This window comes from Geotrypetes seraphini, chromosome 3 (genome assembly GCF_902459505.1).
Source record: "Geotrypetes seraphini chromosome 3, aGeoSer1.1, whole genome shotgun sequence".
Lineage (NCBI taxonomy): Eukaryota > Metazoa > Chordata > Amphibia > Gymnophiona > Dermophiidae > Geotrypetes > Geotrypetes seraphini.
The window spans coordinates 48,097,491-48,120,102 of record NC_047086.1 but is presented as its reverse complement, the minus strand read 5'-3'; the positions used below and the strand labels follow the sequence as shown (position 1 = coordinate 48,120,102).

Sequence of the window (22,612 nt, the reverse complement as noted above, 5' to 3'; positions counted from 1 at the left end):
AGGAGTAATCCAGCCTGGGCAAAGCAGAATGAGATACAAGCCGCCATCCAGTTGGAGATGATACGCTTAGAAATAGGATGTCCCAACTTATTTGGATCAAAGGAAACAAAAAGCTGAGGAGCAGTTCTGTGTGGTTTGGTGCGTTCCAAGTAGAAGGCCAAAGCACGTTTACAGTCCAGAGTATGAAAAGCTGATTCTCCAGGATGAGAATGAGGCTTTGAAAAAAACACTGGAAGAACGATGGATTGATTGAGATGAAATTCCGAGACCACTTTAGGGAGGAACTTAGGATGAGTACGAAGAACCACTTTGTCATGATGGAACACCGTGAATGGTGGGTCAGCAAGTAAAGCTTGCAGCTCACTGACTCGTCAAGCAGATGTGAGGGCAATGAGAAACACCACTTTCCAAGTGAGATACTTCAGATGAGCCTTATCAATTGGTTCAAATGGAGGCTTCATGAGTTGAGTAAGGACAACATTGAGGTCCCAAACCACAGGAGGGGGTTTGAGAGGAGGTTTGACATTGAAAAGTCCTTTCATGAATCTGGAAACCACCAGATGAGCAGAGAGGGGTTTCCCTTCAATAGGCTGATGGAAAGCTGCAATTGCACTGAAATGGACTCTGATAGATGTATACTTGAGACCAGAATTGGATAAGTGCAAAAGATAGTCCAAAACAGAAGATAAGGAGGAATGCTGAGGCTCCTTATGATAAGAAAAACACCATGTAGAAAATCTAGTCCATTTTTGGTGATAGCATTGTCTAGTGGTGAGCTTTCTAGAAGCCTCTAAAACGTCTCTTACAGATTGAGAAAACTGAAGAGGGGTTATGTTGAGAGGTACCAAGCTGCAGGTGTAGAGACTGCAGATTGGGATGAAGCAGAGACCCTTGACTCTGTGGAAGCAGAGAAGGAAAAACTGGTAGAAGGTATGGCTCCCTGCTGCTGAGTTGAAGTAGAAGAGAGTACCAAGGTTGTCTCGGCCTCTGAGGAACGATTAGAATCATGGTGGCATGATCGTTCTTCAACCAAAAGTCTGATTCAAAAGCTTATGAAGTGGAAGCTTAAGAGACTCTGCCGGAGGTTGAGGAAGATGCATGACTTCTAGATACTCCTTAGAGTATTTGGAGCCAGTATCTAATTGAAGATCCAAGTCCACAGCCATCTGATGAAAGAAAGACGAGAAAGATAGCCGATCTGCCAATGCTTTGCTTCGAGATGGACTTGAGGACGTCGAGGCAGCTGTGTCAAAGATGAAGCTTCGGCAGGGAAAAAGGCATCAAAGGAACCTGGTGACTTGGACGAGGCAATCGAAACCGGGATATCCTCGAGGTCCGGCATTGGAGACCTCGAACGAGGAGTTGGTGGTCTGGTTGAGGTTGGAGTAGATCGAGGCTTCGAGGAGGATGGTCTGTCCTGAGAAGAAGAACGATGCCTGGAAGGATGCCTTGATGAAGGCCTCGAATGGTGGTAAGAACTGTGTTTAGAACCAGATCTCGAGGATCGAGGAGATTTCGCCTCGGAGACAAGAGCAGCCGATGCCATCGGATGAATAGGACTAGAGGCTGTAGATCGAAACTTCAGAGGCTTGGTGGAGGAACCTCGATGCACTCCCAAAGACTCTGCTCTTTGCTTCACGTGCTTGGATGCCAGACCAGACACTCGCAGAGACTCTGTGCCCTGCAAAGAGTGGGTAAGTTCAGACTGGGGCAAAGGACACGGCTCGACCTCGCGGGAGTCTGCGGAATGCCCAGGCTGGATAAGAGGAAGCAGTTTGGGTCCCATGTTAGTAAGGAACTGAGTAAACTGCTTCTCTTACATGGTCTGGAAAGAAGCCGGCAAGGATGGATTCGCGTCTGAAACCAGACCACCTGCCTTGGCTGGAGGTTCCTTCGAAGTAGTGTGCGTGTGCTTCGACCTGGGAGTCTTAGACACTTTAATCACTAATGGTGGAACCGACTGCTGAGCTATCTGACCTGAGGAAACAGGGGAAGATACAGCAGGCGACATCGAAGAAAGAGCCGCTGCAAACGACGAAGGTCTGATGAAGCTCAAGGTGGAAGCAGTAGGCGCAGGAGGGGCCTCGGTAGGAGTCGAGGTCGAGGACGCCTTCGAAGTCAAGGGATCAGTAGAAAACTCCATCTCGAAGAGCTTGTCCACCAAAATACAATGACGCTTGAAAGCACGAGGCTGAAGTGTTTGGCAAGGCAGGCACGACCTAGGATGATGTTTCGGCCTAAGGCACTTGAGGCAGCGTCTGTTAAGAGAGATCGCGCGCTGACACTGGCTACACCTCTTGAAGACCGTGGCAGGCCGGGGCATAGAAGGAAAAATAGCCGCCGCAAGATCGAAGCCCTCGGGCTGCGGCTGAGCGACCTGTCCCGAAAAACAGACGGAAGAAGAAAAATTTTATTTATTTTTTACTAAAAATAAAAGAAATAAAATAAGAACAGCGATTCGTGAAGAAAAAAATACAAACCGTGGTTCAGAGAAGGCACAAAGGAACAAAGTTAAACGCAGAGAGTCAAAGACGGACTTCTCGGCTCCGCGGAAAACTGAGAACTGAGGAGACATGCTCTGCGCTGGGCGGGAAGGCATTCGCGCATGCGTGGTGCGGGCAACTCGAAACTTCAAGTTTCTTCAAGCAAGTTTGTTTGTGAGGCGTCCGTATCCGGGCTCCGTCGGTGACGTCACCCATATGTGAGAATACCTACCTGCTTGTCCTGGGATAAATGGGCAGCAACATGGCAAATGAGGTTCAACGTGGATAAGTGTAAGGTAATGCATGATGGTATCAGAAATCCCATACATGAATACAAGATGTCCGGGGTGGTACTTGGAGAGACCCCCCCCCCCCAGGAAAGGGACTTGAGAGTACTGGTCGACAAGTCAATGAAGCCATCCGCAAAATGTGCGGCGGTGGCAAAAAGGGCGAACAGAATGCTAGGAATGATTAAGAAGGAGATTACGAACAGATCAGAAAAGGTTATCATGCCGCTGTACCGGGAAATGGTGCACCCTCACCTGGAGTACTGCGTCCAGCACTGGTTCCGTACGTGAAGAAGGACACGGTACTACTCGAAAGGGTCCAGAGAAGAGCGACTAAAATGGTTAAGGGGTTGGAGGAGTTGCCGTACAGTGAGAGATTAGAGAAACTGGGCCTCTTCTCCCTTGAAAAGAGGAGACATGATCGAAACATTCAAGATAATGAAGGGAATAGACTTAGTAGATAAAGACAGGTTGTTCATCCTCTCCAAGGTAGAGAGAACGAGAGGACACTCTCTAAAGTTGAAAGAGGATAGATTCCGTATAAACATAAGGAAGTTCTTCTTCACCCAGAGAGTGGTAGAGAACTGGAATGTTCTTCTGGAATCTGTTATAGGGGAAAACACCCTCCAGGAATTCAAGAAAAGGTTGGACATGTTCCTACTGAACCAGAATGAACGCAGGTAGGGCTGGTCTCTGTTAGGGCACTGGTCTTTGACCTGGGGGCTGCCGCTTGAGCGGACTGCTGGGCAATTCTTGTTCTTATGTTTGCACAACTGAGCCGATCATCGACAATTGTAGCAAACCCCAAACAAAAATAAACCAGTGGATACTGGATTTATCTTTCTTCACCACTTTTTCCCAAGGAGACAACGATTGAATTCAAGAAAGCCTAGGACAGGCACTTTAAATCTCTTAGGGAGAGGAGGAGATAGTGGATGCTGCAGATGGGCAGACTGGATGGGTCATTTGGCCTTTATCTACCATCATGTTTCTCTATTTCTCATTTTCTCTGTTTCTAAGCAACCTGGTATCAAACAATTATACAGTAATGGTAATGACATTCAAAATTTATACACTGCTTATTCATTTAACCCAAACTGGGAGCAATATTATCCGTGGCAAATTCTCATCATTACCTCAATCTCTGAATAATTTTTATTTGAATTTTTTCAAATTAAAGTATAGCTCTGCAAAGACAACATGAAATTTAACTAACCTGAAAATCAATTTAAAATGATCCTTTATTTTTGGTTTATTTTGTTTGAAATCTCAGCTAATGTGTTTGTTTGGCTTTTAATTAACAAATGGTAAGGTCTGTTTCACTTTAAAGTGCTTTTATGCAGTGTTTGGCTTATGTGATATTTTTGTGGCTGGTCAATGCATTATTATACTTTTTACTGTAAAGTAACATACTTTTAACTTTTGTTTACCTAATTAACACACTCTTAGATGAGCAGCCCACGCTCACTGGTGGTTTTTGATAATAGGATATTCAGTATTTTCAGCAAGGCTGGCTACTCACCATCACAGTTTTGAGCAATACACGGATATGTTTTTTAGATCCTTAAAGTTGCAGCCCATTTGTGCTGCCCTTAAATATGTGTGCCCATTTCTTTGAATACCTTTCAAGTTTCAGGCATTTTTCTTTTATTTATGAATCGTAGATACACACTCATTGCAAGTTTCTTTTGATTTATTTAAAAAATTTTAGGATATGGTAACTAGAGTATTGTAATATATCTGCTTTTAGATTTAACATGGTGCAGCACATGATATATGGTATGTTACACTGCTTTAAACTCTGGTTTTTCTATTCTTACTTCATCATGGTTCAGTCAGTTTAATCTCTGGCTTAAACTAGTCACATACAAGGCTTCACATCTCACAACACATTTTTAAATTCTCATTTCTGGTTAGCAATTCAATTTATATCCTTATTATCAATTTAGATTTACATTTCACACGCCATATACTTGGTCACTGTACTATACTTTTAGCATGATTCATGCCTTTATGCATAATGCACTAGTGTGCAACAGTGTGTTGATCATGTTAATATTTCACCTCCCTATCTTTGGGTTTTACTAAACCATGGAAGAGCTTAATGCTCTGATGCTCATAGGAATTGAAAGAGTGTCAGAGCATTTACCTCACCAGCCCGTGGAAAGCAGCTCTTTCACGGTTTAGTAAAAGGAGCCCTATGTTACACATATATTAGGGTAACTACCCCCCCCCCCTTTTACAAAGCTGCGTTAGTGGCTGCTGCTGCGGTAATCACTCCGTTACCCATAGGAAATTAATGGATGATGGTGTGTTTGACACATGGCTTTGTAAAAGAAGTCCTAAATAATATAATACAACCCATGTGTTGGGTCCCTAGTATATCCATTCAATCTAGATTTTGCTGCCTCATCCTTTTTAATGAAGTGGTTTTATCTTGGACTCCTGCTCTCATCCTATTTGTGGCCCTTCCACATTTTGTATTTTGGGATTGTTTTTCTGTGGTTCAGCACCCCTTTGTTTTTCAATATATTTTAGACATTGTAATGCAAAACCAATAGGTGCCGTACATTATTATTTTTAAACGTCAAATTAGTTTCAAAATCTGGAACATTTTAGGTAAGGAAATAGAAAGCAAGTTCTCTTTCAATTTTGAAAGCACAATGGCTAACTTCAAAATTCTCAGGTCAATTGTTTCAATATACTTTGAGAAGCAACCATTTAATTTTCTGGTGTTTTACCTTGAAAAGCATTTTTCAAATCCGTTAGATTTTCAGTTGGATTTCTGAACTTCACGTTTTTATCTGTCCACCAAGCAATGCCCTTCTTAATCAACGTAATAGGTATTTTGGTTCCATTAACAATATGAAATAACTGAAATGTATCTGAAAGAGAAAATAAACTATGAACCAGAGGAAAAAAGTACAGCATAAAGACACAATGGTATCAGCATTTTTTATAACCTGTTTGGTACCTTCATAACTGCACAAGAATTTAAAACTATATATGATGCTAAAAGCAAGATATGATGTAGTAAATCTTTTCCTGGTGCTTGTCAATGTTGTTGAGATAGTGAACAGGTCAACATATATAAAGTACACAAAGTGGTTTTCACTAATTTTTAAGTGAGGGCCATTTTGGGTCCAAAAGACTGAAGGAGAGCCGACAAATATCTTCCTACATGGGGCCATGACACCAGTAACGCTTTTTGACATTCATTCCTACCAGAACACCTGGCCTTGGTCACTCATGCAGAACACAGATAAGCCCTATGCAAATTCAGGACCACAAACCATAAGTCTTAATATACCAAACAAAACCCTAAGATGTCAGACTCTACATGTAGCACACCACCAGAGAAATAGAGGGAAATGCATTTCTTCCAGAACAGTGCAAAACTAATATTATTATTCTACATTATATACAAAATGTTTGTTATATGCAAATGTTAAATGGTAGTCCTACATTCAGTTAACATTCAGTGTGACTTTGGAGCAAGTTGGATAGGTCTTTCTGTGCTGAGCAACAAATTGAAGGAGGAGCTGCTTTTGCTCCTCATTCTTTGTGAGACTTGATCTACACTGCTGCATTAAGGCAATTGCTCTTTCACCAGAGTCGTTGACTACTGTTACTAATGATGCCAACTGCTTTAAATACTGGTAGTGTGCAGGATATTTAACCAGAAATTGTTGAGCCTTTTTTTGTCCATTTGTGTTGAGAACACCAAAGAAGAAATAAGTTCTCTTTGTTATTATACATGATGCCAGGCTGATGGGACCGAGTGACTCGGGAGGGCAGTCAAGATGTTTCATTGAACTTGTGGTTTGTGGAAGCTTGAAGGTTTGCCTCCGTCTTGGACTTTACTTCGTTGCTTAGTCTGTCAGCAAAAAAAGCAAGACCAGTCAAAATTTCTGACAAGTTCTACAGATGTCTGGTGAATGTTGTTGACGCAGCCTTATCAACAACATTGTTTGGATATTTCTGGAGTTATGAAAGCAGAAGTAAGTCATTGAGTGGTGTTTTTACAGGAAGAGGCCAGCAGAGGATGCAAATAAGGCTAACAAAGAGAACCAGTTCTTAAGAACATAAGAATAGCCATACTGGGTCAGACCAATGGGCCATCAAGCCCAGTAGCCTGTTCTCATGGTGGCCAACCCAGATCCCTAGTACCTGGCCAAAACCCAAAGAGTGGCAACATTCCATGCTACCGATCCAGGGCAAGCAGTGGCTTCCCCCATGTCTTTCTCAATAACAGACTATGGACTTTTCCTCCAGGAAATTGTCCAAACCTTTCTTAAAACCAGCTACACTATCCACCCTTACCACAACTTCTGACATTACTTTCCAGAGCTTAACTCTGAGTGAAAATATTTTTCCTCCTATTGATTCTAAAACTATTTCCCTATAACTTCGAGTGTCCCCTAGTCTTTGTAATTTTTGATGGAGTGAGAGATGCTTGCTATGGAGAGGAGGGATAAAGAGAGAGATGCTTGCCCGGGAGAGGGGGAGAGAGGGAAGAGAGAGATGCTTGCCCAGGAGAGGGGGGATGGGGGAAGAGAGATGGAGATGCTTCCTCGGGGGTGGGGGGAGGATAAGAGAGAGAGAGGCTTGCTAGGGGGAAGGGAGTGGTGAGAGAAAGAGGTTTGCTTTGGGAGGAGGATCAGGGGGAGAGAAAGATGCTTGCTCAGTGAGGGAGGTTGGGAGGAGAGAGATGCTTGTTTGAGGGGTAATAGGGAGGGGAGAGAGATGCTTGGTCAGGGGGAGAGAGATGCTTGCTTAGGGGAATGGAGGAGAGAACTGCTGACTCTGGGGGAGGATCCTATATACTGAGGAAACAATGCTGGAAGAGGAACAATGCTGGAAGAGGGGTAAGAAGATCATGGAAACAGTTAAGAGCACAGACAGAAGGAAGTACAACCAGAGACTAGGTAAAGATGACTAGAAAAATAAAATCACCAGACAACAAAGGTATGAAAAATTATTTTATTTTCAATTTACTGATTGAAATGCGTCAGTTTTGAGAATTCACATCTGAATATATTACCAGTCATCATTGAATATTGAACAATGCATAATAAACATTAGGCCAACAAGCCTATTTTCAGCTGTAAGTAACGTAAAATGTATTTTAACTTTTTTCCATGTGCATTTGCTCACAATTCAGGTTTAGAAGGAAAATTAATATAAATTCTGTACTTGCATTTTGTGTGTTAAATTAAAAATCATTGAGTGACCTCTAAATGTTCACCAAAAGGCTTATCATTTGGCACAATTAACAATGGCCAGACATAGAACAAAAAATAGACTTGTGGAGGTCATATTCCATGAACTTGATTTTTTTGGACCATCCTACTGTGGCTCTCTGGCATCTCTCTCTTTGCAATTCAGTTCAATGGGAGAAGGAGTTCAGTGCTGAGGTGCAGGGTAGTGCTGCCCGATTCACGATTCGAATCGGTTCACCAATTCACTTTGGGTGAATCGATTTGAATCAGTTCAAAACAAAACAAAACAAACAAACAAAACAAAAAAAAAACCCGGCTTCCCGATTCGCCTGACCCTCCCCCCCTCGCCCCCCTAAAGCAGGAGCAGCAGCTGCCGCACCTGCTTTAGAAGGCGAGGGGGGAGGGTCAGTCGGGAAGTGGTGCTGTCGGCTGCTCCCCACCCGGTATCTGGCTTACGGCTCCCACCCCCCTCGGCCTTCTGCTCCTCCTGGCCTCCCCGCACTGTTTACCTTCCAGCCAGAACAGCCTGCAAGCAAGATCGCGGTGTATGCAATCTTAGTACCGCTTCAGAGCTGGTTCCTCCGTCGCGGTCCCGCCCCTCCTCTGACGTCAGAGAAGGGGCGGTACCGTGACGGAGGAACCATCTCCGAAGCGGTACTAAGATCGCTAACACCGCGATTTGAAATGTCAGATTTGAAATGTGTATCCTGCCAGAGCTGGTGTTAGACCGCAAATGTGAGCTAGGATTTAACAGAGAGAAGAAAAGTCTTTTTTGTTTGTTTATTTTGTTCACACCACAGCGCCAGTGTAGTTAGGAGAAGGCAAAGGGGGTGAAGAGGCTGTAAAATATACCCACCAGGATGTTTGAAAAAAACACCCAATTGGGCAGGAAAATCGAATCGAAAAACCAATTCAATAGGCTGAATCAAATCGAAATTTTTTTTCCTGAATCGGGCAGCTCTAGTGCAGGGTGAGTGAGTTAAGACTTTGGCAAAAGCAGCTTTAACAGCCACAGGGATTGTACAGCTTCAAGAACAGCAACAGATAGAAATGAGGTAAAGGGAAAATTATAACTAATATCATTGTTTTAGAATTCTTTAGATTACACAAATAGAATGCAAAGTAGACTGCATTTTCCTCTTTGTTAAATTTTAAATTTACTTCAAGAGCCCTTTAATCAAATAGCCTGCAGGTACTCATAAAAAAAACAACCAACCATTGTATTATCTTCTACAGTGGCTTCTACAGTTGAGAAAACTGGAGCACTACATCCACACCAAACAGCATTCCAACAATACTGCTCAACTGAGCACTCCTTAATAGGATTGACATCTTCCGGTCTATATTTTTGGGACCAACATAAATCAGTTATCCTCATATCTTTAGATTTATCATCAGCTTTCGATACTATCGATCACTATCTGCTCCTGAGCAGATTAGAATCCTTAAGAATCTCAGATGTTGTTCTCCAGTGGTTCAATCATACTTCAACGAAAGATCATCTAAATTAATATTTAATGATTCCTCAGCAAGTATAAATTCGACAAATTTTGGGATTCCGCAGGGATCAATTTTATCTCCAGTACTGTTTAATGTATTTCTGGCACCTCTATTAACTCTTAGTCAGTCAATTGGATTCATACCCTTTGCTTATGCAGATGACATACAGCTTTTGTATCCTATAGATTAGTAGTTCAGAGGTAGAAATCACAGAAATGAATGAGAAACTTTCAAAAATAGCTAGATGGTTACATGACAATAAGCTGTTGCTCAAAACAGCTAAAATAGAAACTATGCTTTTTCCATGTAGGGAGGGGCAGAAATTAGGAACCAACATACCGTATTTTCACTCATATACCGCACACCCATGTAAAACCCATGTACATGGGTATAGCACGCGGGGAACAGAAATTTATGTAATAAAATTTTAATATAGCACGCACACGCGTATACCGCGCACGTTAAAACCTCCTCCCGCTTACTCCGAACCAGCATCCTCCCCCCCCGCTCGCGTCACCCCCCTTCCCCCGCGATCCTACATCCCCCCCAGCACCGCAAAGACAACTCTTACCCGATTGGGCACCGGCACCAATGCACCAATGCACCAATGAGGCTTTTTCCTTCATTCTGGGGTTTTTTACGTTTTTGAGCATTGCCTTGTCAGAGACTGGTATGTTTAATACTCTTGCCTTTTTTAGCCATATATCTGTGATATACGGGTGTTGTATAATAGACAGTACAATCAACATCCAGAGGGAAACATGAATGCTGGCTCTCTGGGGTAGCCAGCTGGTAGGGACATGTGGTTACTCTTCATCATGGCAAGATTGACTTGGGGGATCTATAGCCAGAACCAACTTCCTTTCCAATATGTTGGATCCAACAGCACAGAAAGGACACTGGGGCAAGGGCCCTGTGTATCCACCAGTCAGTTTCATTCAAAATGAAAGGAATATAGGCAGAGTAGAAAGAACTCAGAACGGAGGAGGGTGTTTATGAGCAACTTGAAAAACTGAAGGTGGACAAAGCGATGGGACCAGACGGGATCCATCCCATGATACTAAGGGAGCTCAGAGAGGTTCTGGCGAGTCCTATTAAAGACTTGTTCAACAAATCTCTGGAGACGGGAGTGATTCCTGGGGATTGGAGGAGAGCGGATGTGGTCCCTATTCATAAAAGTGGTCACAGGGATGAAGCAGGAAACTACAGGCCGGTGAGCCTCACTTCAGTTGTTGGAAAAATAATGGAAGTGTTGCTGAAAGAAAGGATAGTGTATTTCCTTGAATCTAATGGGTTACAGGATCCGAGGCAACATGGCTTTACAAAAGGTAAATCGTGCCAAACGAACCTGATTGAATTTTTTGATTGGGTGACCAGAGAGCTGGATCGAGGACATATGCTAGATGTAATTTACTTGGATTTCAGCAAAGCCTTTGATACAGTTCCTCATAGGAGGCTGTTGAACAAACTTGAAGGGCTGAAGTTAGGACCCAAAGTGGTGAACTGGGTCAGAAACTGGCTGTCGGACAGACGCCAGAGGGTGGTGGTTAATGGAAGTCGCTCGAAGGAAGGAAAGATGACTAGTGGAGTCCCTCAGGGTTCGGTGCTGGGGCCAATCCTGTTCAATATGTATGTAAGTGACATTGCTGAAGGGTTAGAAGGAAAAGTGTGCCTTTTTGCAGATGATACCAAGATTTGTAACAGAGTATACACCGAAGAGGGAGTGGAAAATATGAAAAAGGATCTGCAAAAGTTAGAGGAATGGTCTAGTGCCTGGCAACTAAAATTCAATGCAAAAAAATGCAGAGTAATGCATTTGGGGATTAATAATAGGAAGGAACCGTATATGCTGGGAGGAGAGAAGCTGATATGCACGGACGGGGAGAGGGACCTTGGGGTGATAGTGTCCGAAGATCTAAAGGCGAAAAAACAGTGTGACAAGGCAGTGGCTGCTGCCAGAAGGATTCTGGGCTGTATAAAGAGAGGCGTAGTCAGTAGAAGGAAGAAGGTGTTGATGCCCCTGTACAGGTCATTGGTGAGGCCCCACTTGGAGTATTGTGTTCAGTTTTGGAGACCGTATCTGGCGAAAGACGTAAGAAGACTTGAGGCGGTCCAGAGGAGGGCGACGAAAATGATAGGAGGCTTGCGCCAGAAGACGTATGAGGAGAGACTGGAAGCCCTGAATATGTATACACTAGAGGAAAGGAGAGACAGAGGAGATATGATTCAGACGTTCAAATACTTAAAGGGTATTAATGTAGAACAAAATATTTTCCAGAAAAAGGAAAATGGTAAAACCAGAGGACATAATTTGAGGTTGAGGGGTGGTAGATTCAGGGGCAATGTTAGGAAATTTTACTTTACGGAGAGGGTGGTGGATGCCTGGAATGAGCTCCCGAGAGAGGTGGTGGAGAGTAAAACTGTGACTGAGTTCAAAGAAGCGTGGGATGAACACAGAAGATTTAGAATCAGAAAATAATATTAAATATTGAACTAGGCCAGTTACTGGGCAGACTTGTACGGTCTGTGTCTGTGTATGGCCGTTTGGTGGAGGATGGGCAGGGGAGGGCTTCAATGGCTGGGAGGGTGTAGATGGGCTGGAGTAAGTCTTAACAGAGATTTCGGCAGTTGGAACCCAAGCATAGTACCGGGTAAAGCTTTGGATTCTCGCCCAGAAATAGCTAAGAAGAAAAAAAATAAAAAAAAATTTAAATTGAATCAGGTTGGGCAGACTGGATGGACCATTCGGGTCTTTATCTGCCGTCATCTACTATGTTACTATGTTTTATCTACTACAATATTCATCTACATTTCAGTTTCATATAAAACCCAAAAGATACTGCAGAGAAGACACCTGATTAAATAAAGGCCTTACCATTGAACATGCTGTTGGCTATAGCTCCACATGGGGCAATGGGCAGCTTATCATTAGTACGATATGGATCGCATTCTTTACTGGGATTCTGATTTACAGACAAGGAAAAAAAAAGCAAACATCACTAAAGGCATTTAACAAACATTCAACTACATTTGTAGAAAAAAATGTCAGGAACTTAGCTTAATGAGGAAATATAACTCAAAATATGGCTTTTCAACATGTTCATATTTACCTGACAAATGTGGCTTAAACCAAGTTCAAGTGCAAGAAACCTGTCCAAAACTAGTTTCTCCAAAGCCTTTCTAAAGTAGCATCTGCTATAATTGTTTGTCAAAAAATGTAAAAATTGTGCAGCAAATTTAAAGCAAATGGCTAAAAATCCTTACAGCTCTCATCATTTTTTCCCATCAAATCAATGGTTTGCTTTTTCTCTTAAAATTTCTAATTACTTGTTTTCCTCTGATTTCTAGTTTAATCACCATACAATGGCTTCTTTCAGCTCAAGACAAGCACTGACAGGAGAAAGGAAAATGTGCACTTTGACCATATATGGTAGTATTTACCTCAGATGTTTACCTCACTATTAGAATGCAATATAAATCACTGCTCTTAGGAAAGAGACTGTCTTAACTCAGGAACCAGAAATATGTCATCTTCTACAACAAGAAGATTGGTTATGTGTAAAGGTTCACCAGTGCAAGTCACCAAAACTGCAGCTAAGAGTCAAGGTTTGTCCACATGGATTCATGCATTAAGCTAGAAAAAACACACATCACCAGAAGAACCACTCAAGATGTATCCTAGTAGTTTTTTGGAATTAAGAACACTTCAAGGAACTACACTATTCTGGAGCTTGATGGTTGACTGTGGTCATCATTTTTATAGGCCTGGAACTAGCAGTTTAGTTGTAGTACTCTAAGCCTAAAGATTAATAAGGCAAAACCAGGAAAGCTGGTCCCTATTTTATTCCTCCAAGACATCTATTCTACTAGTAGTTTTTGTTTTGAGATTTTCAAATTGACATTCACAGACCAACTGCTGGATTTAAGCTCATGTACGCTACCATTCTGAAGCATGACTCCTTATGGTACCTATCTCATGGACAGAAAGGAATATCATCAACCTGTGAAGTCCTCTGCTGCATCAACGCAAACACAAAACAAGGGGTCTTCCTCCAATTACTCAGTGCTGCATGAAAACAGCACTCACCCAGTAGGCTGCAGCATTTGTAAACAAACTTTTGATCTATTCGCCTCATGGAAAACAAGTGTTTATGGTAAGAGGCTAGACTATATATGCTATGATAGAGTATATCCAAAGTTAACCATTGGGTGGATGGGAGTTGTTATGACTATACTATACTTGCCATATGACACTCCATAGGTCTTCCAACCAGGAGAATCAAGAATGTTAGGGAAATTTTTAAATAACCACATGTGTTTTGGATCTAGTGGATCATGATATTCTCCTGAAGATTTTGGATATCAGTATATCTGGTTGTGTTAACAGATGGTGTCAGGGTTTATTAAAGTTATATTCTTATAAAGTTAGAGGGAAGATTAGCTTATTGGACAGTTGGAATAACCCTTGTGATGTTCTGGAAGGTTTTTCTTTAATCTCACTCTTGGAACTGCGTAGGGGAAGAATGCTGGCTTTGAAACTTGTTCCACAAATGTTTCATAAATTCTGAGAAAGTGTTCGGCTCCTGAGGTAAAGAGTCACCCTTTGATGACTTAACTTTGTGTTTCTTAGGCTGCGGAGGGTCTGCAGCCAGGTGCATGGAACTAGCAGATGTACCAAGTCCCAAAAGTAAAGAAGGCTGCCCTGCCGGACTAGCCGAGCATTTAGTCACCTGCTTCAGCAAGGGAGAGGCTAAGCTTGATGCTGTTGCCTCTCCCGACTGTGCCACATGGAACAAGGATGCTCTGAAAGTGCTAAATTTATACAATCCTGGCAAGAATCCACATGAGGAGAGCCCAAAGATTCCATTCCATCAAGTTTTGAGGCAAAAATTGCAGTTTGGGAGAAACAGGGAGCTTTAGAAAGAAAGATCACTAAAAGTCCAAGATGGTCACCGTCAAGAAATTCGTGCCAAAATAGCGATATTTTTTACACTTACCAAAGTCAAAAAAATGGCGACTTTAGGATTTTTCAGGTGGGGGAACACAGATATGCAGAAACCTTGAAAACCCCACTTTGCAAACTTCCCCAGATTCACCTCACAAGCTGTAACAGCCTTTACTCACTGTGACCTATTTGTGGATCTGTGCTACAGTCTGCCTCAGCTCTCTAACAGTAGCCAGATAAGAGAATCACTGCCTTATGCTGGGAAATCCTCTGCAAAGCTAATCTTCATGCTGCCAGTCAGAACCTAGGCTTAACTGCACCTCCACCCCTGCGGACCAATGGATGCGCACCAGGATGGGTGGAGGTGAGAAGATACAGCCAGCACCCTGCAAGACACCGCCGAGTTTCTTAAGGATGCCCAACAGCCTGTGCTCTACCCCTGCTTAACAGTACTTGAGACCACATCAGGGATGGCGCTAACAGGTACCCACTGGGATTGGCCTGTCAGCTGTAGATCAAAGTCTGTGTGTTCTCAAAGCAGGCAGAGCTGAAAAAAATACTCCAAGCACTAGAAACTCCAAGAAAGGGACAAAAAAAATACACTAAATAAAATAATAAATTGTGGAGAGCAGAACAAACACTTCTGCAAGCATGTGTGCAGAAGGGAAGAACTGCAGGTGAAGCTAAGGAGCCCAGTAAAGTACTGCAAAGACAAAAGGAAAAATCCGGAGTGGATTCCTTCTACAGATGGCACATGGCCATGGGGACACTACCCATCTGTCCAGAATGTCTCACCTATTGCACTGGAAAACTGCATTATGCATGGAATTTTTTAGGGGAACTTCTTTAGAGTTTTTCTCTCCTTTTTTTTTTCCTTTGGTTTTTTACTCTGATATTCCATCTCTTTGCACTGTGAAGATGCTGCTGAAAGTCTCTGCAGTGCAGACCCTTCATGCCCCTCCCCATGCACCAGAGGCTAGAGATTGACATGAACATTATCAACCTGTAAACAGAAGCTGTGTGAGCCGATTATTCTGTTGGTATTTATTTATTTATTTAAAAAATTCCATCCCGCTTATCTGACAGCGCTCACTCCTTGGCGGTCTGCCGGCGACTGACAGCTTCTGTAGGTGGGAAAAAACTCAAGCATGTGCATTAGGGTCGCCTACTTACATGCACCAAACCACACCTCCCTAGCTTTATTTGTTTATGCAAGAAAAATTAAGGTCTGATACTTTTTGAACAGCCCTCATATACTAAGTGGGCTACAATATCCATATTCATAAATAGTTAAGTAGTTAAGAACAAAAAAATTGGTAAGATCAGCAAATCGAACAAACACACAAAACATTAAACACAAACTGTTATTTCAAATCCAGTCTTCATGGGAAAGGATATTATCCTCTCATTTATAAAAAAAACTCTTACAAATAGACGGGTCTTTAAAGATTTTTTTGAAGGATTTAAAGTTTGCACATAATCTTAATGAACCAAACCTTGAACCTGCCACAGAAATTGCTGTCATCCATGTTTTTCTATAGTGTACATCATGAGTATTTTCCAGGATCAATCTCATTGCTGATTATGATCTTAAAGCACGGTACCATATCCTATTTTCTGTGTAAATGTGTAAATCAGTAGTCAATGTGTATTTGTTATTCGAAAATACAAAAAACTCACAAGGTACCAGCAGGAGTCACTGCTGTTCAAGATCAACTACTTACTTTCAAGGAAGATTTATCACCATTTAGCTGGCTATCATCACGAGATTTCACATAGCGACGATGGTTTTGATAGAAGTTGGACAGCCCATAGTACATGTATACATTGCCCTGTAATATAAAAAGATTCCAAATAATCCAACACTATCCCAATGACAGGATCTTTTATTCTATTCCTCTATGCTATTATTTTTTTAATCATCTCTATCATAGTAACAGTAAATTATGGCAAAGACCACTATGCTCCATTCAGTCTGCCCAATAAGATGGCCAGAGCTATAAAGGTTTTTTTAAAGGGTTACTTTGGTTCCATATTCTTTTGTCCATCCAGTCAAATGGCCAAAGTTGTACCCCCCAAAAAAATAAATAAATAAATCTAGTATATGCCAAAATATTAAAATGCAAAAAAGATTTGGCAAAATTTATAGAGGGCCCAAGCCCCCTGAACCCAACTCACAATAGAGCAGTTACGCCTGAAGTTAATGAGAGCAACAACTATAATCCTTTTGGACTCAGATAAGCCTTGATTTTTATGATTATCATACTTTTGACTGGACACAAATATATTTTTAGTCACTTTTTATTAATTAAAGTAATAAGGGTGATTCAAGGATAGGTTGTTGATCAGATGTTTGAACCTTATCACACAAAGAAGAGCAAGCACTTCATGCACTTTTGAATTGGGGTTTTCATACACAATTATATAAAATTTAAAGAGACATTATGATGTACAGAGAAGACTCATTAAGGCACCAGTTGAATGACTGCTATCCATGAGTTACCGACTTGGGACAAAACTGCTTTATTAATAAACTGCAGTTTCCCAGTACTGAGGTCTCTTTTCTTTTGAACTGTATTAATGTTTATCTCTCATTAACAGCAGGCATAACTGCTCCATTGTCAGTTGGGTTCAGGGAGCTAGGGCCCTCAATTTGGCCAAATTATATATAGATTTTTTTTATTTATTTTTTTGCATTTTGGCATTCAAAATTGTACCCACCATATCAGCTACATTACACCCCTCTAAATCCTGATAAAGAAGTGTGAAGGTCATTTAATTCCACCCTCAGCTGCCCATCCAGTCAGGTGGCCTGAGTTGAATCTGCCATACCAGCAAAGTGGACTGGAGGAGAGGCCTAGCGATTAGAGCACCGGGCTTGACATCCAGGGGTGCCTGGTTCAAATTCTACTGTTCTTGTGGTGATCTTAGGCAAGTCACTTAACTCTCAATTGCCTCAGGTACAAAATTAGATTGTGATCCCTCTAGGGACAGGAAAATACTTAGTGTACCTGAATGTAACTTACCCTGAGCTACTACTTAAAAAGGTGTGAGCAAAATCCAAATTAAATAAAAGTACATCTCTCTAGGCACTGATTAAAGTGTGAAGGTCATTTGAGTTTTGCTTTGATTTCATCTTCTTTCCATATAGGGATCCACTGTGTTTATCTCATGTGCTTTTAAATTCTATCACTGTTTTAGACCCTACTACCTCTACTGGGAGAGCATTCCAAGCATCCACCAGTCTCTATGAAAAAATATTTCCTGATGTTACTTCTAATGGCCACCATGCCTCTTCAAATCATGCCCTCTAGTTTTACCACCTCCCTTTCTCTGAAATAGATTTGCTTGTACATCAAAAACACTGGCTTTTTTTATACTTTAAAAAGATGGATTTTCAATAGATAGCCCTGAAAATAACAAAACTGTAGTGCCTTCATAAAGTGTGTATTGAATATTCTATTATTTTTAGGATTCAGCACCAGCGACAGGAAAATAAAAATGTAATTCTGAGCTTAACAATAAAATTACCTCAAATGCAGTATCCAGACTGAAGTAAATGGTGCAATTACATGAAGGTGTAGAGTTCCATGATGTATTTAAACATTTCTGGCAATAATTTGAAGGGCCTGTTCCTGTATAATCAATCTGTAGCAAAAGGAAAAGTTATTAAAGCTAAGACAGAAATAAATAAATGATTAGCTTAGATGTTCATGACGACGACTATGAACAAGCAATCGTTTCATCTTCCATTGCCTCAAGTACAGCTTAAAATTGTGAGCCCATTTGGGCAAAGAAATAGCTCATGTATCTGAATGTGACTCACATTAAGGGCTGCTTTTACTAAGCTGTGCTAGCGGTTTTAACGCACGCTAAATTGCCCCATGCGCTAGACGCTAACACCTCCATTGAGCTGGCGTTAGTTTCTCTGCGTAGCGCGGGGGTTAGCATGCGCTAATCTGCAATGTGCACTAAAAACGCTACCGCAGCTTAGTAAAAGGAGCCCTAAGTTTGGATTTGGAAAAGGCAACTAACAAATCTAAAAATCTGAAGTGCATTAAAGACGAAGGATAATTTAGATAAAAGGGATTCCTGTTGTGCTTATATTCCTGAATTTCTTGCCAGATTTTGACACTTAATTTTGAAATGTACCATATTTTTCGCCCCATAAGACGCACCTGACCATAAGACGCACCCACCTGTAGAGGAGGAAAAACCAAGAAAAAAATTCTGAACCAAATGGTGTGCCCTTTACTCTGTCCCCCCTCTGATGGTCTAGTAGTAGGCTAGAACAGGGTACAGGGCAGGTCTAATGGTAGGCATCTCTAGTGGCAGCCAGCCAGCCAGCTCTCAGCCAGTGCCAAGCCAACCAGCCAGTCCTAAGGCAACCAACCAACCTGCCAACCCACCCCAAGTCAGCCAGCCAGCCAGCTCCCAGCCAGTCAGTCCCAAGGCAGCCAGCCCCCAGCCAACCAGCCAACTAGCCAACCCACCCCAAGCCAGCCAGCCAGCCAGCCCCCAGTCAACCTCGCCAGTGTGTGTGCCTTCTGCTGGGCGGTCTTTATCTGGCAGGACTAGCGCATTCACACAGGCTGCTTTAATGAGACTGGGAAGCTGCTTGTACCTTGGTAAAAAAAATGTGCCGGCAGGCCAGCTTAAGTAAAAATGTTTGATTGTCTGGTGGGCCAAATTTTATTACCCCACAGGCAAGATTTGGCCCACTGGCCAGAGTTCGACATGTCTGTTCTAAGGCAACCAAATACATACTGAGAGAAAAAAAAAAGGTTACACCACTGGCAAGCAGAAGACATGTGACCAAGTACACACGTGAAACATGACTTTTACATTACACACCCTACAGAAATTTATATTGCTCGACTGCATTCCAATGTGATACTTCACATCTACTCGTAGTTTCTTTTGTGAGAGATATAATAAATCACAATACAAACAATAAAACACAATCCAAATAATACAAAATTTTAACATAAATAATATTCTTTCTTTTGTCTTTCAAGATCCTCCCAGCAATACCCATCAAATCTGAGAATAGGCATCAGAAGAAAAGATGTCTTTACATTTTCTTTAAACTTATCAACTGAGGTTACATTTTTAATGACAGTGGCAATGAATTCCAATATTTAGGACCATTTACTGCGAAGATTGCATCTTTGACGTGTTTGTGTACTATTTTATACGATGGTATTATAAGTAGTTGCTTATTTAGAGATCTCAAGTTTCTACCCGCTATGTAAAGTGTCAGCAAACGTGTTAAATATAATGGCTCATCTGCTCTCAGTACTTTGAATAACATTATAATATTCAAACTTGTGCAACCAGTACGAATTATGTATGGCGCTTGTAGCTACTTGCATGACCTGCTATCAAGCTGAGTCAAGCCAAACTGTATAGTCATGAGGATTTTCCTATCCTCTCAGCTCTTCTGAGACACAGAAAATTCTTCAAATCCAGACTGATCCTAAGGCAGAAGGCAGGCAAAGCCCATACACAGGGCAGGGCTTTAGGACCACTAGACACATCTACAAGAAAGAAGAATATCGAGGTAAGAACCTAATCTTTTTTCTAGTACAATGTGTCTAGTGGTCCTGAACGCTATTGAACATACCAAACCAGTCCCCAGAGTCTAGATCAGCGATCTCAAACTCAAACCATTTGCAGAGCTACATTTTGGCTTTGTAGGTACTTGGAGGGCCGCAGAAAAAATAGTTAATGTCTTATTAAAGAAATGACAACTTTGCATGAGGTAAAACTCATTATAGTTTATAAATCTTTCCTTAATTGCTTCTGATAATTTCAGCTATACACAGCTGAAAGCAGTGCAACATGCAGAAAGTGAAGTTTAGATAGTTTTTCACTTTCTGCATGTTGCACTGCTTTCAGCTGTGTATAGCTGAAATTATCAGAAGCAAATTAAGGAAAGATTTATAAACTATAAAGAGTTTTTAGATTCTAAAGTATCAACTGCAAGAGACAAGATTTTGGTGCAGTCCTCTGTTTTTTATGTAGAGGGGAGAATCAATATCCGACTTGTGCCTTAAGTGTTCGGTGCTTGCATCTGCAACCGCCTTCAGCTCTCACCTCCTCCAGCACCTGACACAACCGCCATCTTACATCAAACAGTCACCGAGAGGAGAGTTGCCAAATTTCTTGAGAATTCATGAGATTACGTACACACACACAAGCTGCACTGCCTCCAAAGGTTACCTTACGTTCTGGAACGTTGCCCGCCTCACTGCTGTAACCTCATGCAAGCTCTTTCCTGTATCTGTATGCGATTGTTCTTTCCACTTCACCTCATAATCGCGTACAGACGCAGGAAAGCGCTTGCATAAGGTTACAGCAGTGAGGCAGGCAACGTTCCAGAACAATGGTAATATACCGAGGGCATCAAAATAGTACCTGGCGGGCCACATGTGGCCCTGGGCCGCGAGTTTGAGACCACTGGTCTAGATCCTCTCTTCAAAAATGGAGCACTTGAAAGCAGCGTCTTTCCTATCTGCTATATCCACCCTATAGAACCTGGTAAAGGTATGAAGGCAAGATCATGTAGCAGCTCTACAAATCTCTTCAGGCAAGACAGCCCTTGTCTCCGCCTAAGAGGCAGCAACCTCTCTAGTGGAGTGCACATTCAATGTGATTGGTAGCTGTTTACCACAGCTCCCATACGCGGAAGAAATGGTCATTTTAATCCATCTGAAAATTGAGGCTCTAAACCAGCCCTGCACAACATACGGCCCGATACGGTTCTCACTGCAGCTCGTGCCAGGGTGAACTTGTACTGTCTGCCCACCTACCCGCATCCTGGTGTTTTAATTTTACATCTTCAGGCAGCTGCCGTGTCAATGAGCAAGCCTACCCCGGAGCACTTCATTCTACTTCTGGGGCAGGACTTCATTCTACTTCTGGGGAAGGACATACAACAGTGTATCCAAACTTCCTGCTACCGTTGCATATGCCGGGACTCCTGTCTTCCTCGTCTTCTCTCCCCACCCTCGGACCAGTAGCGGTAGCTCAGTGTGCTTTTAACTTCGCCACACAGCTGCTGCTAGCATTAGTTTAGATGTGGTTTCTATCAGGCAGCCTCAGGGCCTTTGCGAGGCAGGCCGGCCTAGCAAAGATCACGAAGCTGCCTGATGAAACCACATCTAAACTAATGCTAGCAGCAGCTGTGTGGTGAAGTTAAAAGCATATAGTGAGCTGCCGCTAAGCTAGAGAGAGGAGAGGTATTGCTGGACAGGGAAAAGAGGAGAAAGGGTGCTGCTGGCCTGGCAAAAGGAAAGGTGCTACACACTGGAGAGGAGGGTGAGATGGTGCATGGGAAGAGAGCATGTTGGGTTGGGGGGTGGGAAGGAGGGATGCCACTCAAGGGAAACATAGAAACATGACAGCAGATAAAGGCCAAATGACTCATCTAGTCTTCCCATCCACAGTAACCATCTCTCTCTTGGAGATCCCACGTGCCTATCCCATGCTCTTTTGAATTCTCCACCACCTCTTCCGGGAGACTGTTCCATGCATTTACCATCCTTTCCATTAAAAATGTATTTCCTCAGATTACTCTGGAGCCTATCACCTCTTAACTTCATTCTATGACCTGTCATTGCAGAGTTTCCTTTCAAATGAAAGACTCGTCTCATGCACATTTATATTACGTAGGTATTTAAACATCTCTATCATATAACAACATAAAACTCACTTGTATACCGCAAATACCATTAAGTTCTTTGCGGTTCACAAAGACTAGTAAAACAAATGAATAAACATCCAATGTCCGACTTCCAAAAGATTCCCTAAAAAGATACATTTTTAAGGCACGTCAAAATTGTTGATACGAATTTGGGAATATGAATATACGAGTTAAATCCCTAGTCCATAAGGCTGCCTGAAATGATAGCAATCATTCCTGAAATGTCTTATATTTACATCTCTTTACAGAAGGGAATGAAAATAATGAGTGAGATTTTCCAGAATGTTTAGAGTTTGTAATGATAAAAGATTCTATAAGATACTAAGGAATTGAGCCTGCTAGTGCCTTAAAACAAATACAGCCGAGCTTAAATTTAACCCATGCCTCAACTAGAAGCCAGTGCAGTCGATGATAAAAATCAGTGACATGATCATACTTCTTTAAGTTGAAAATCAATCGAACTGCTG

General features: G+C 42.0%; 1 protein-coding gene across 1 annotated transcript in view; it reads right to left on the bottom strand.

The window, feature by feature from the left end:
- Window positions 1-22,612, bottom strand: part of TMEM30A (transmembrane protein 30A) — a 43,619-nt gene that overhangs the window by 11,623 nt on the left and 9,384 nt on the right. The window contains exons 2-5 of the mRNA XM_033937684.1: window positions 17,969-18,085; window positions 16,162-16,269; window positions 12,368-12,455; window positions 5,512-5,655 (exon numbers count right to left, since the gene is read on the bottom strand). Coding sequence (XP_033793575.1) covers window positions 5,512-5,655; window positions 12,368-12,455; window positions 16,162-16,269; window positions 17,969-18,085 — 457 coding nt within the window. The remainder of the gene's footprint in view (window positions 1-5,511; window positions 5,656-12,367; window positions 12,456-16,161; window positions 16,270-17,968; window positions 18,086-22,612) is intronic.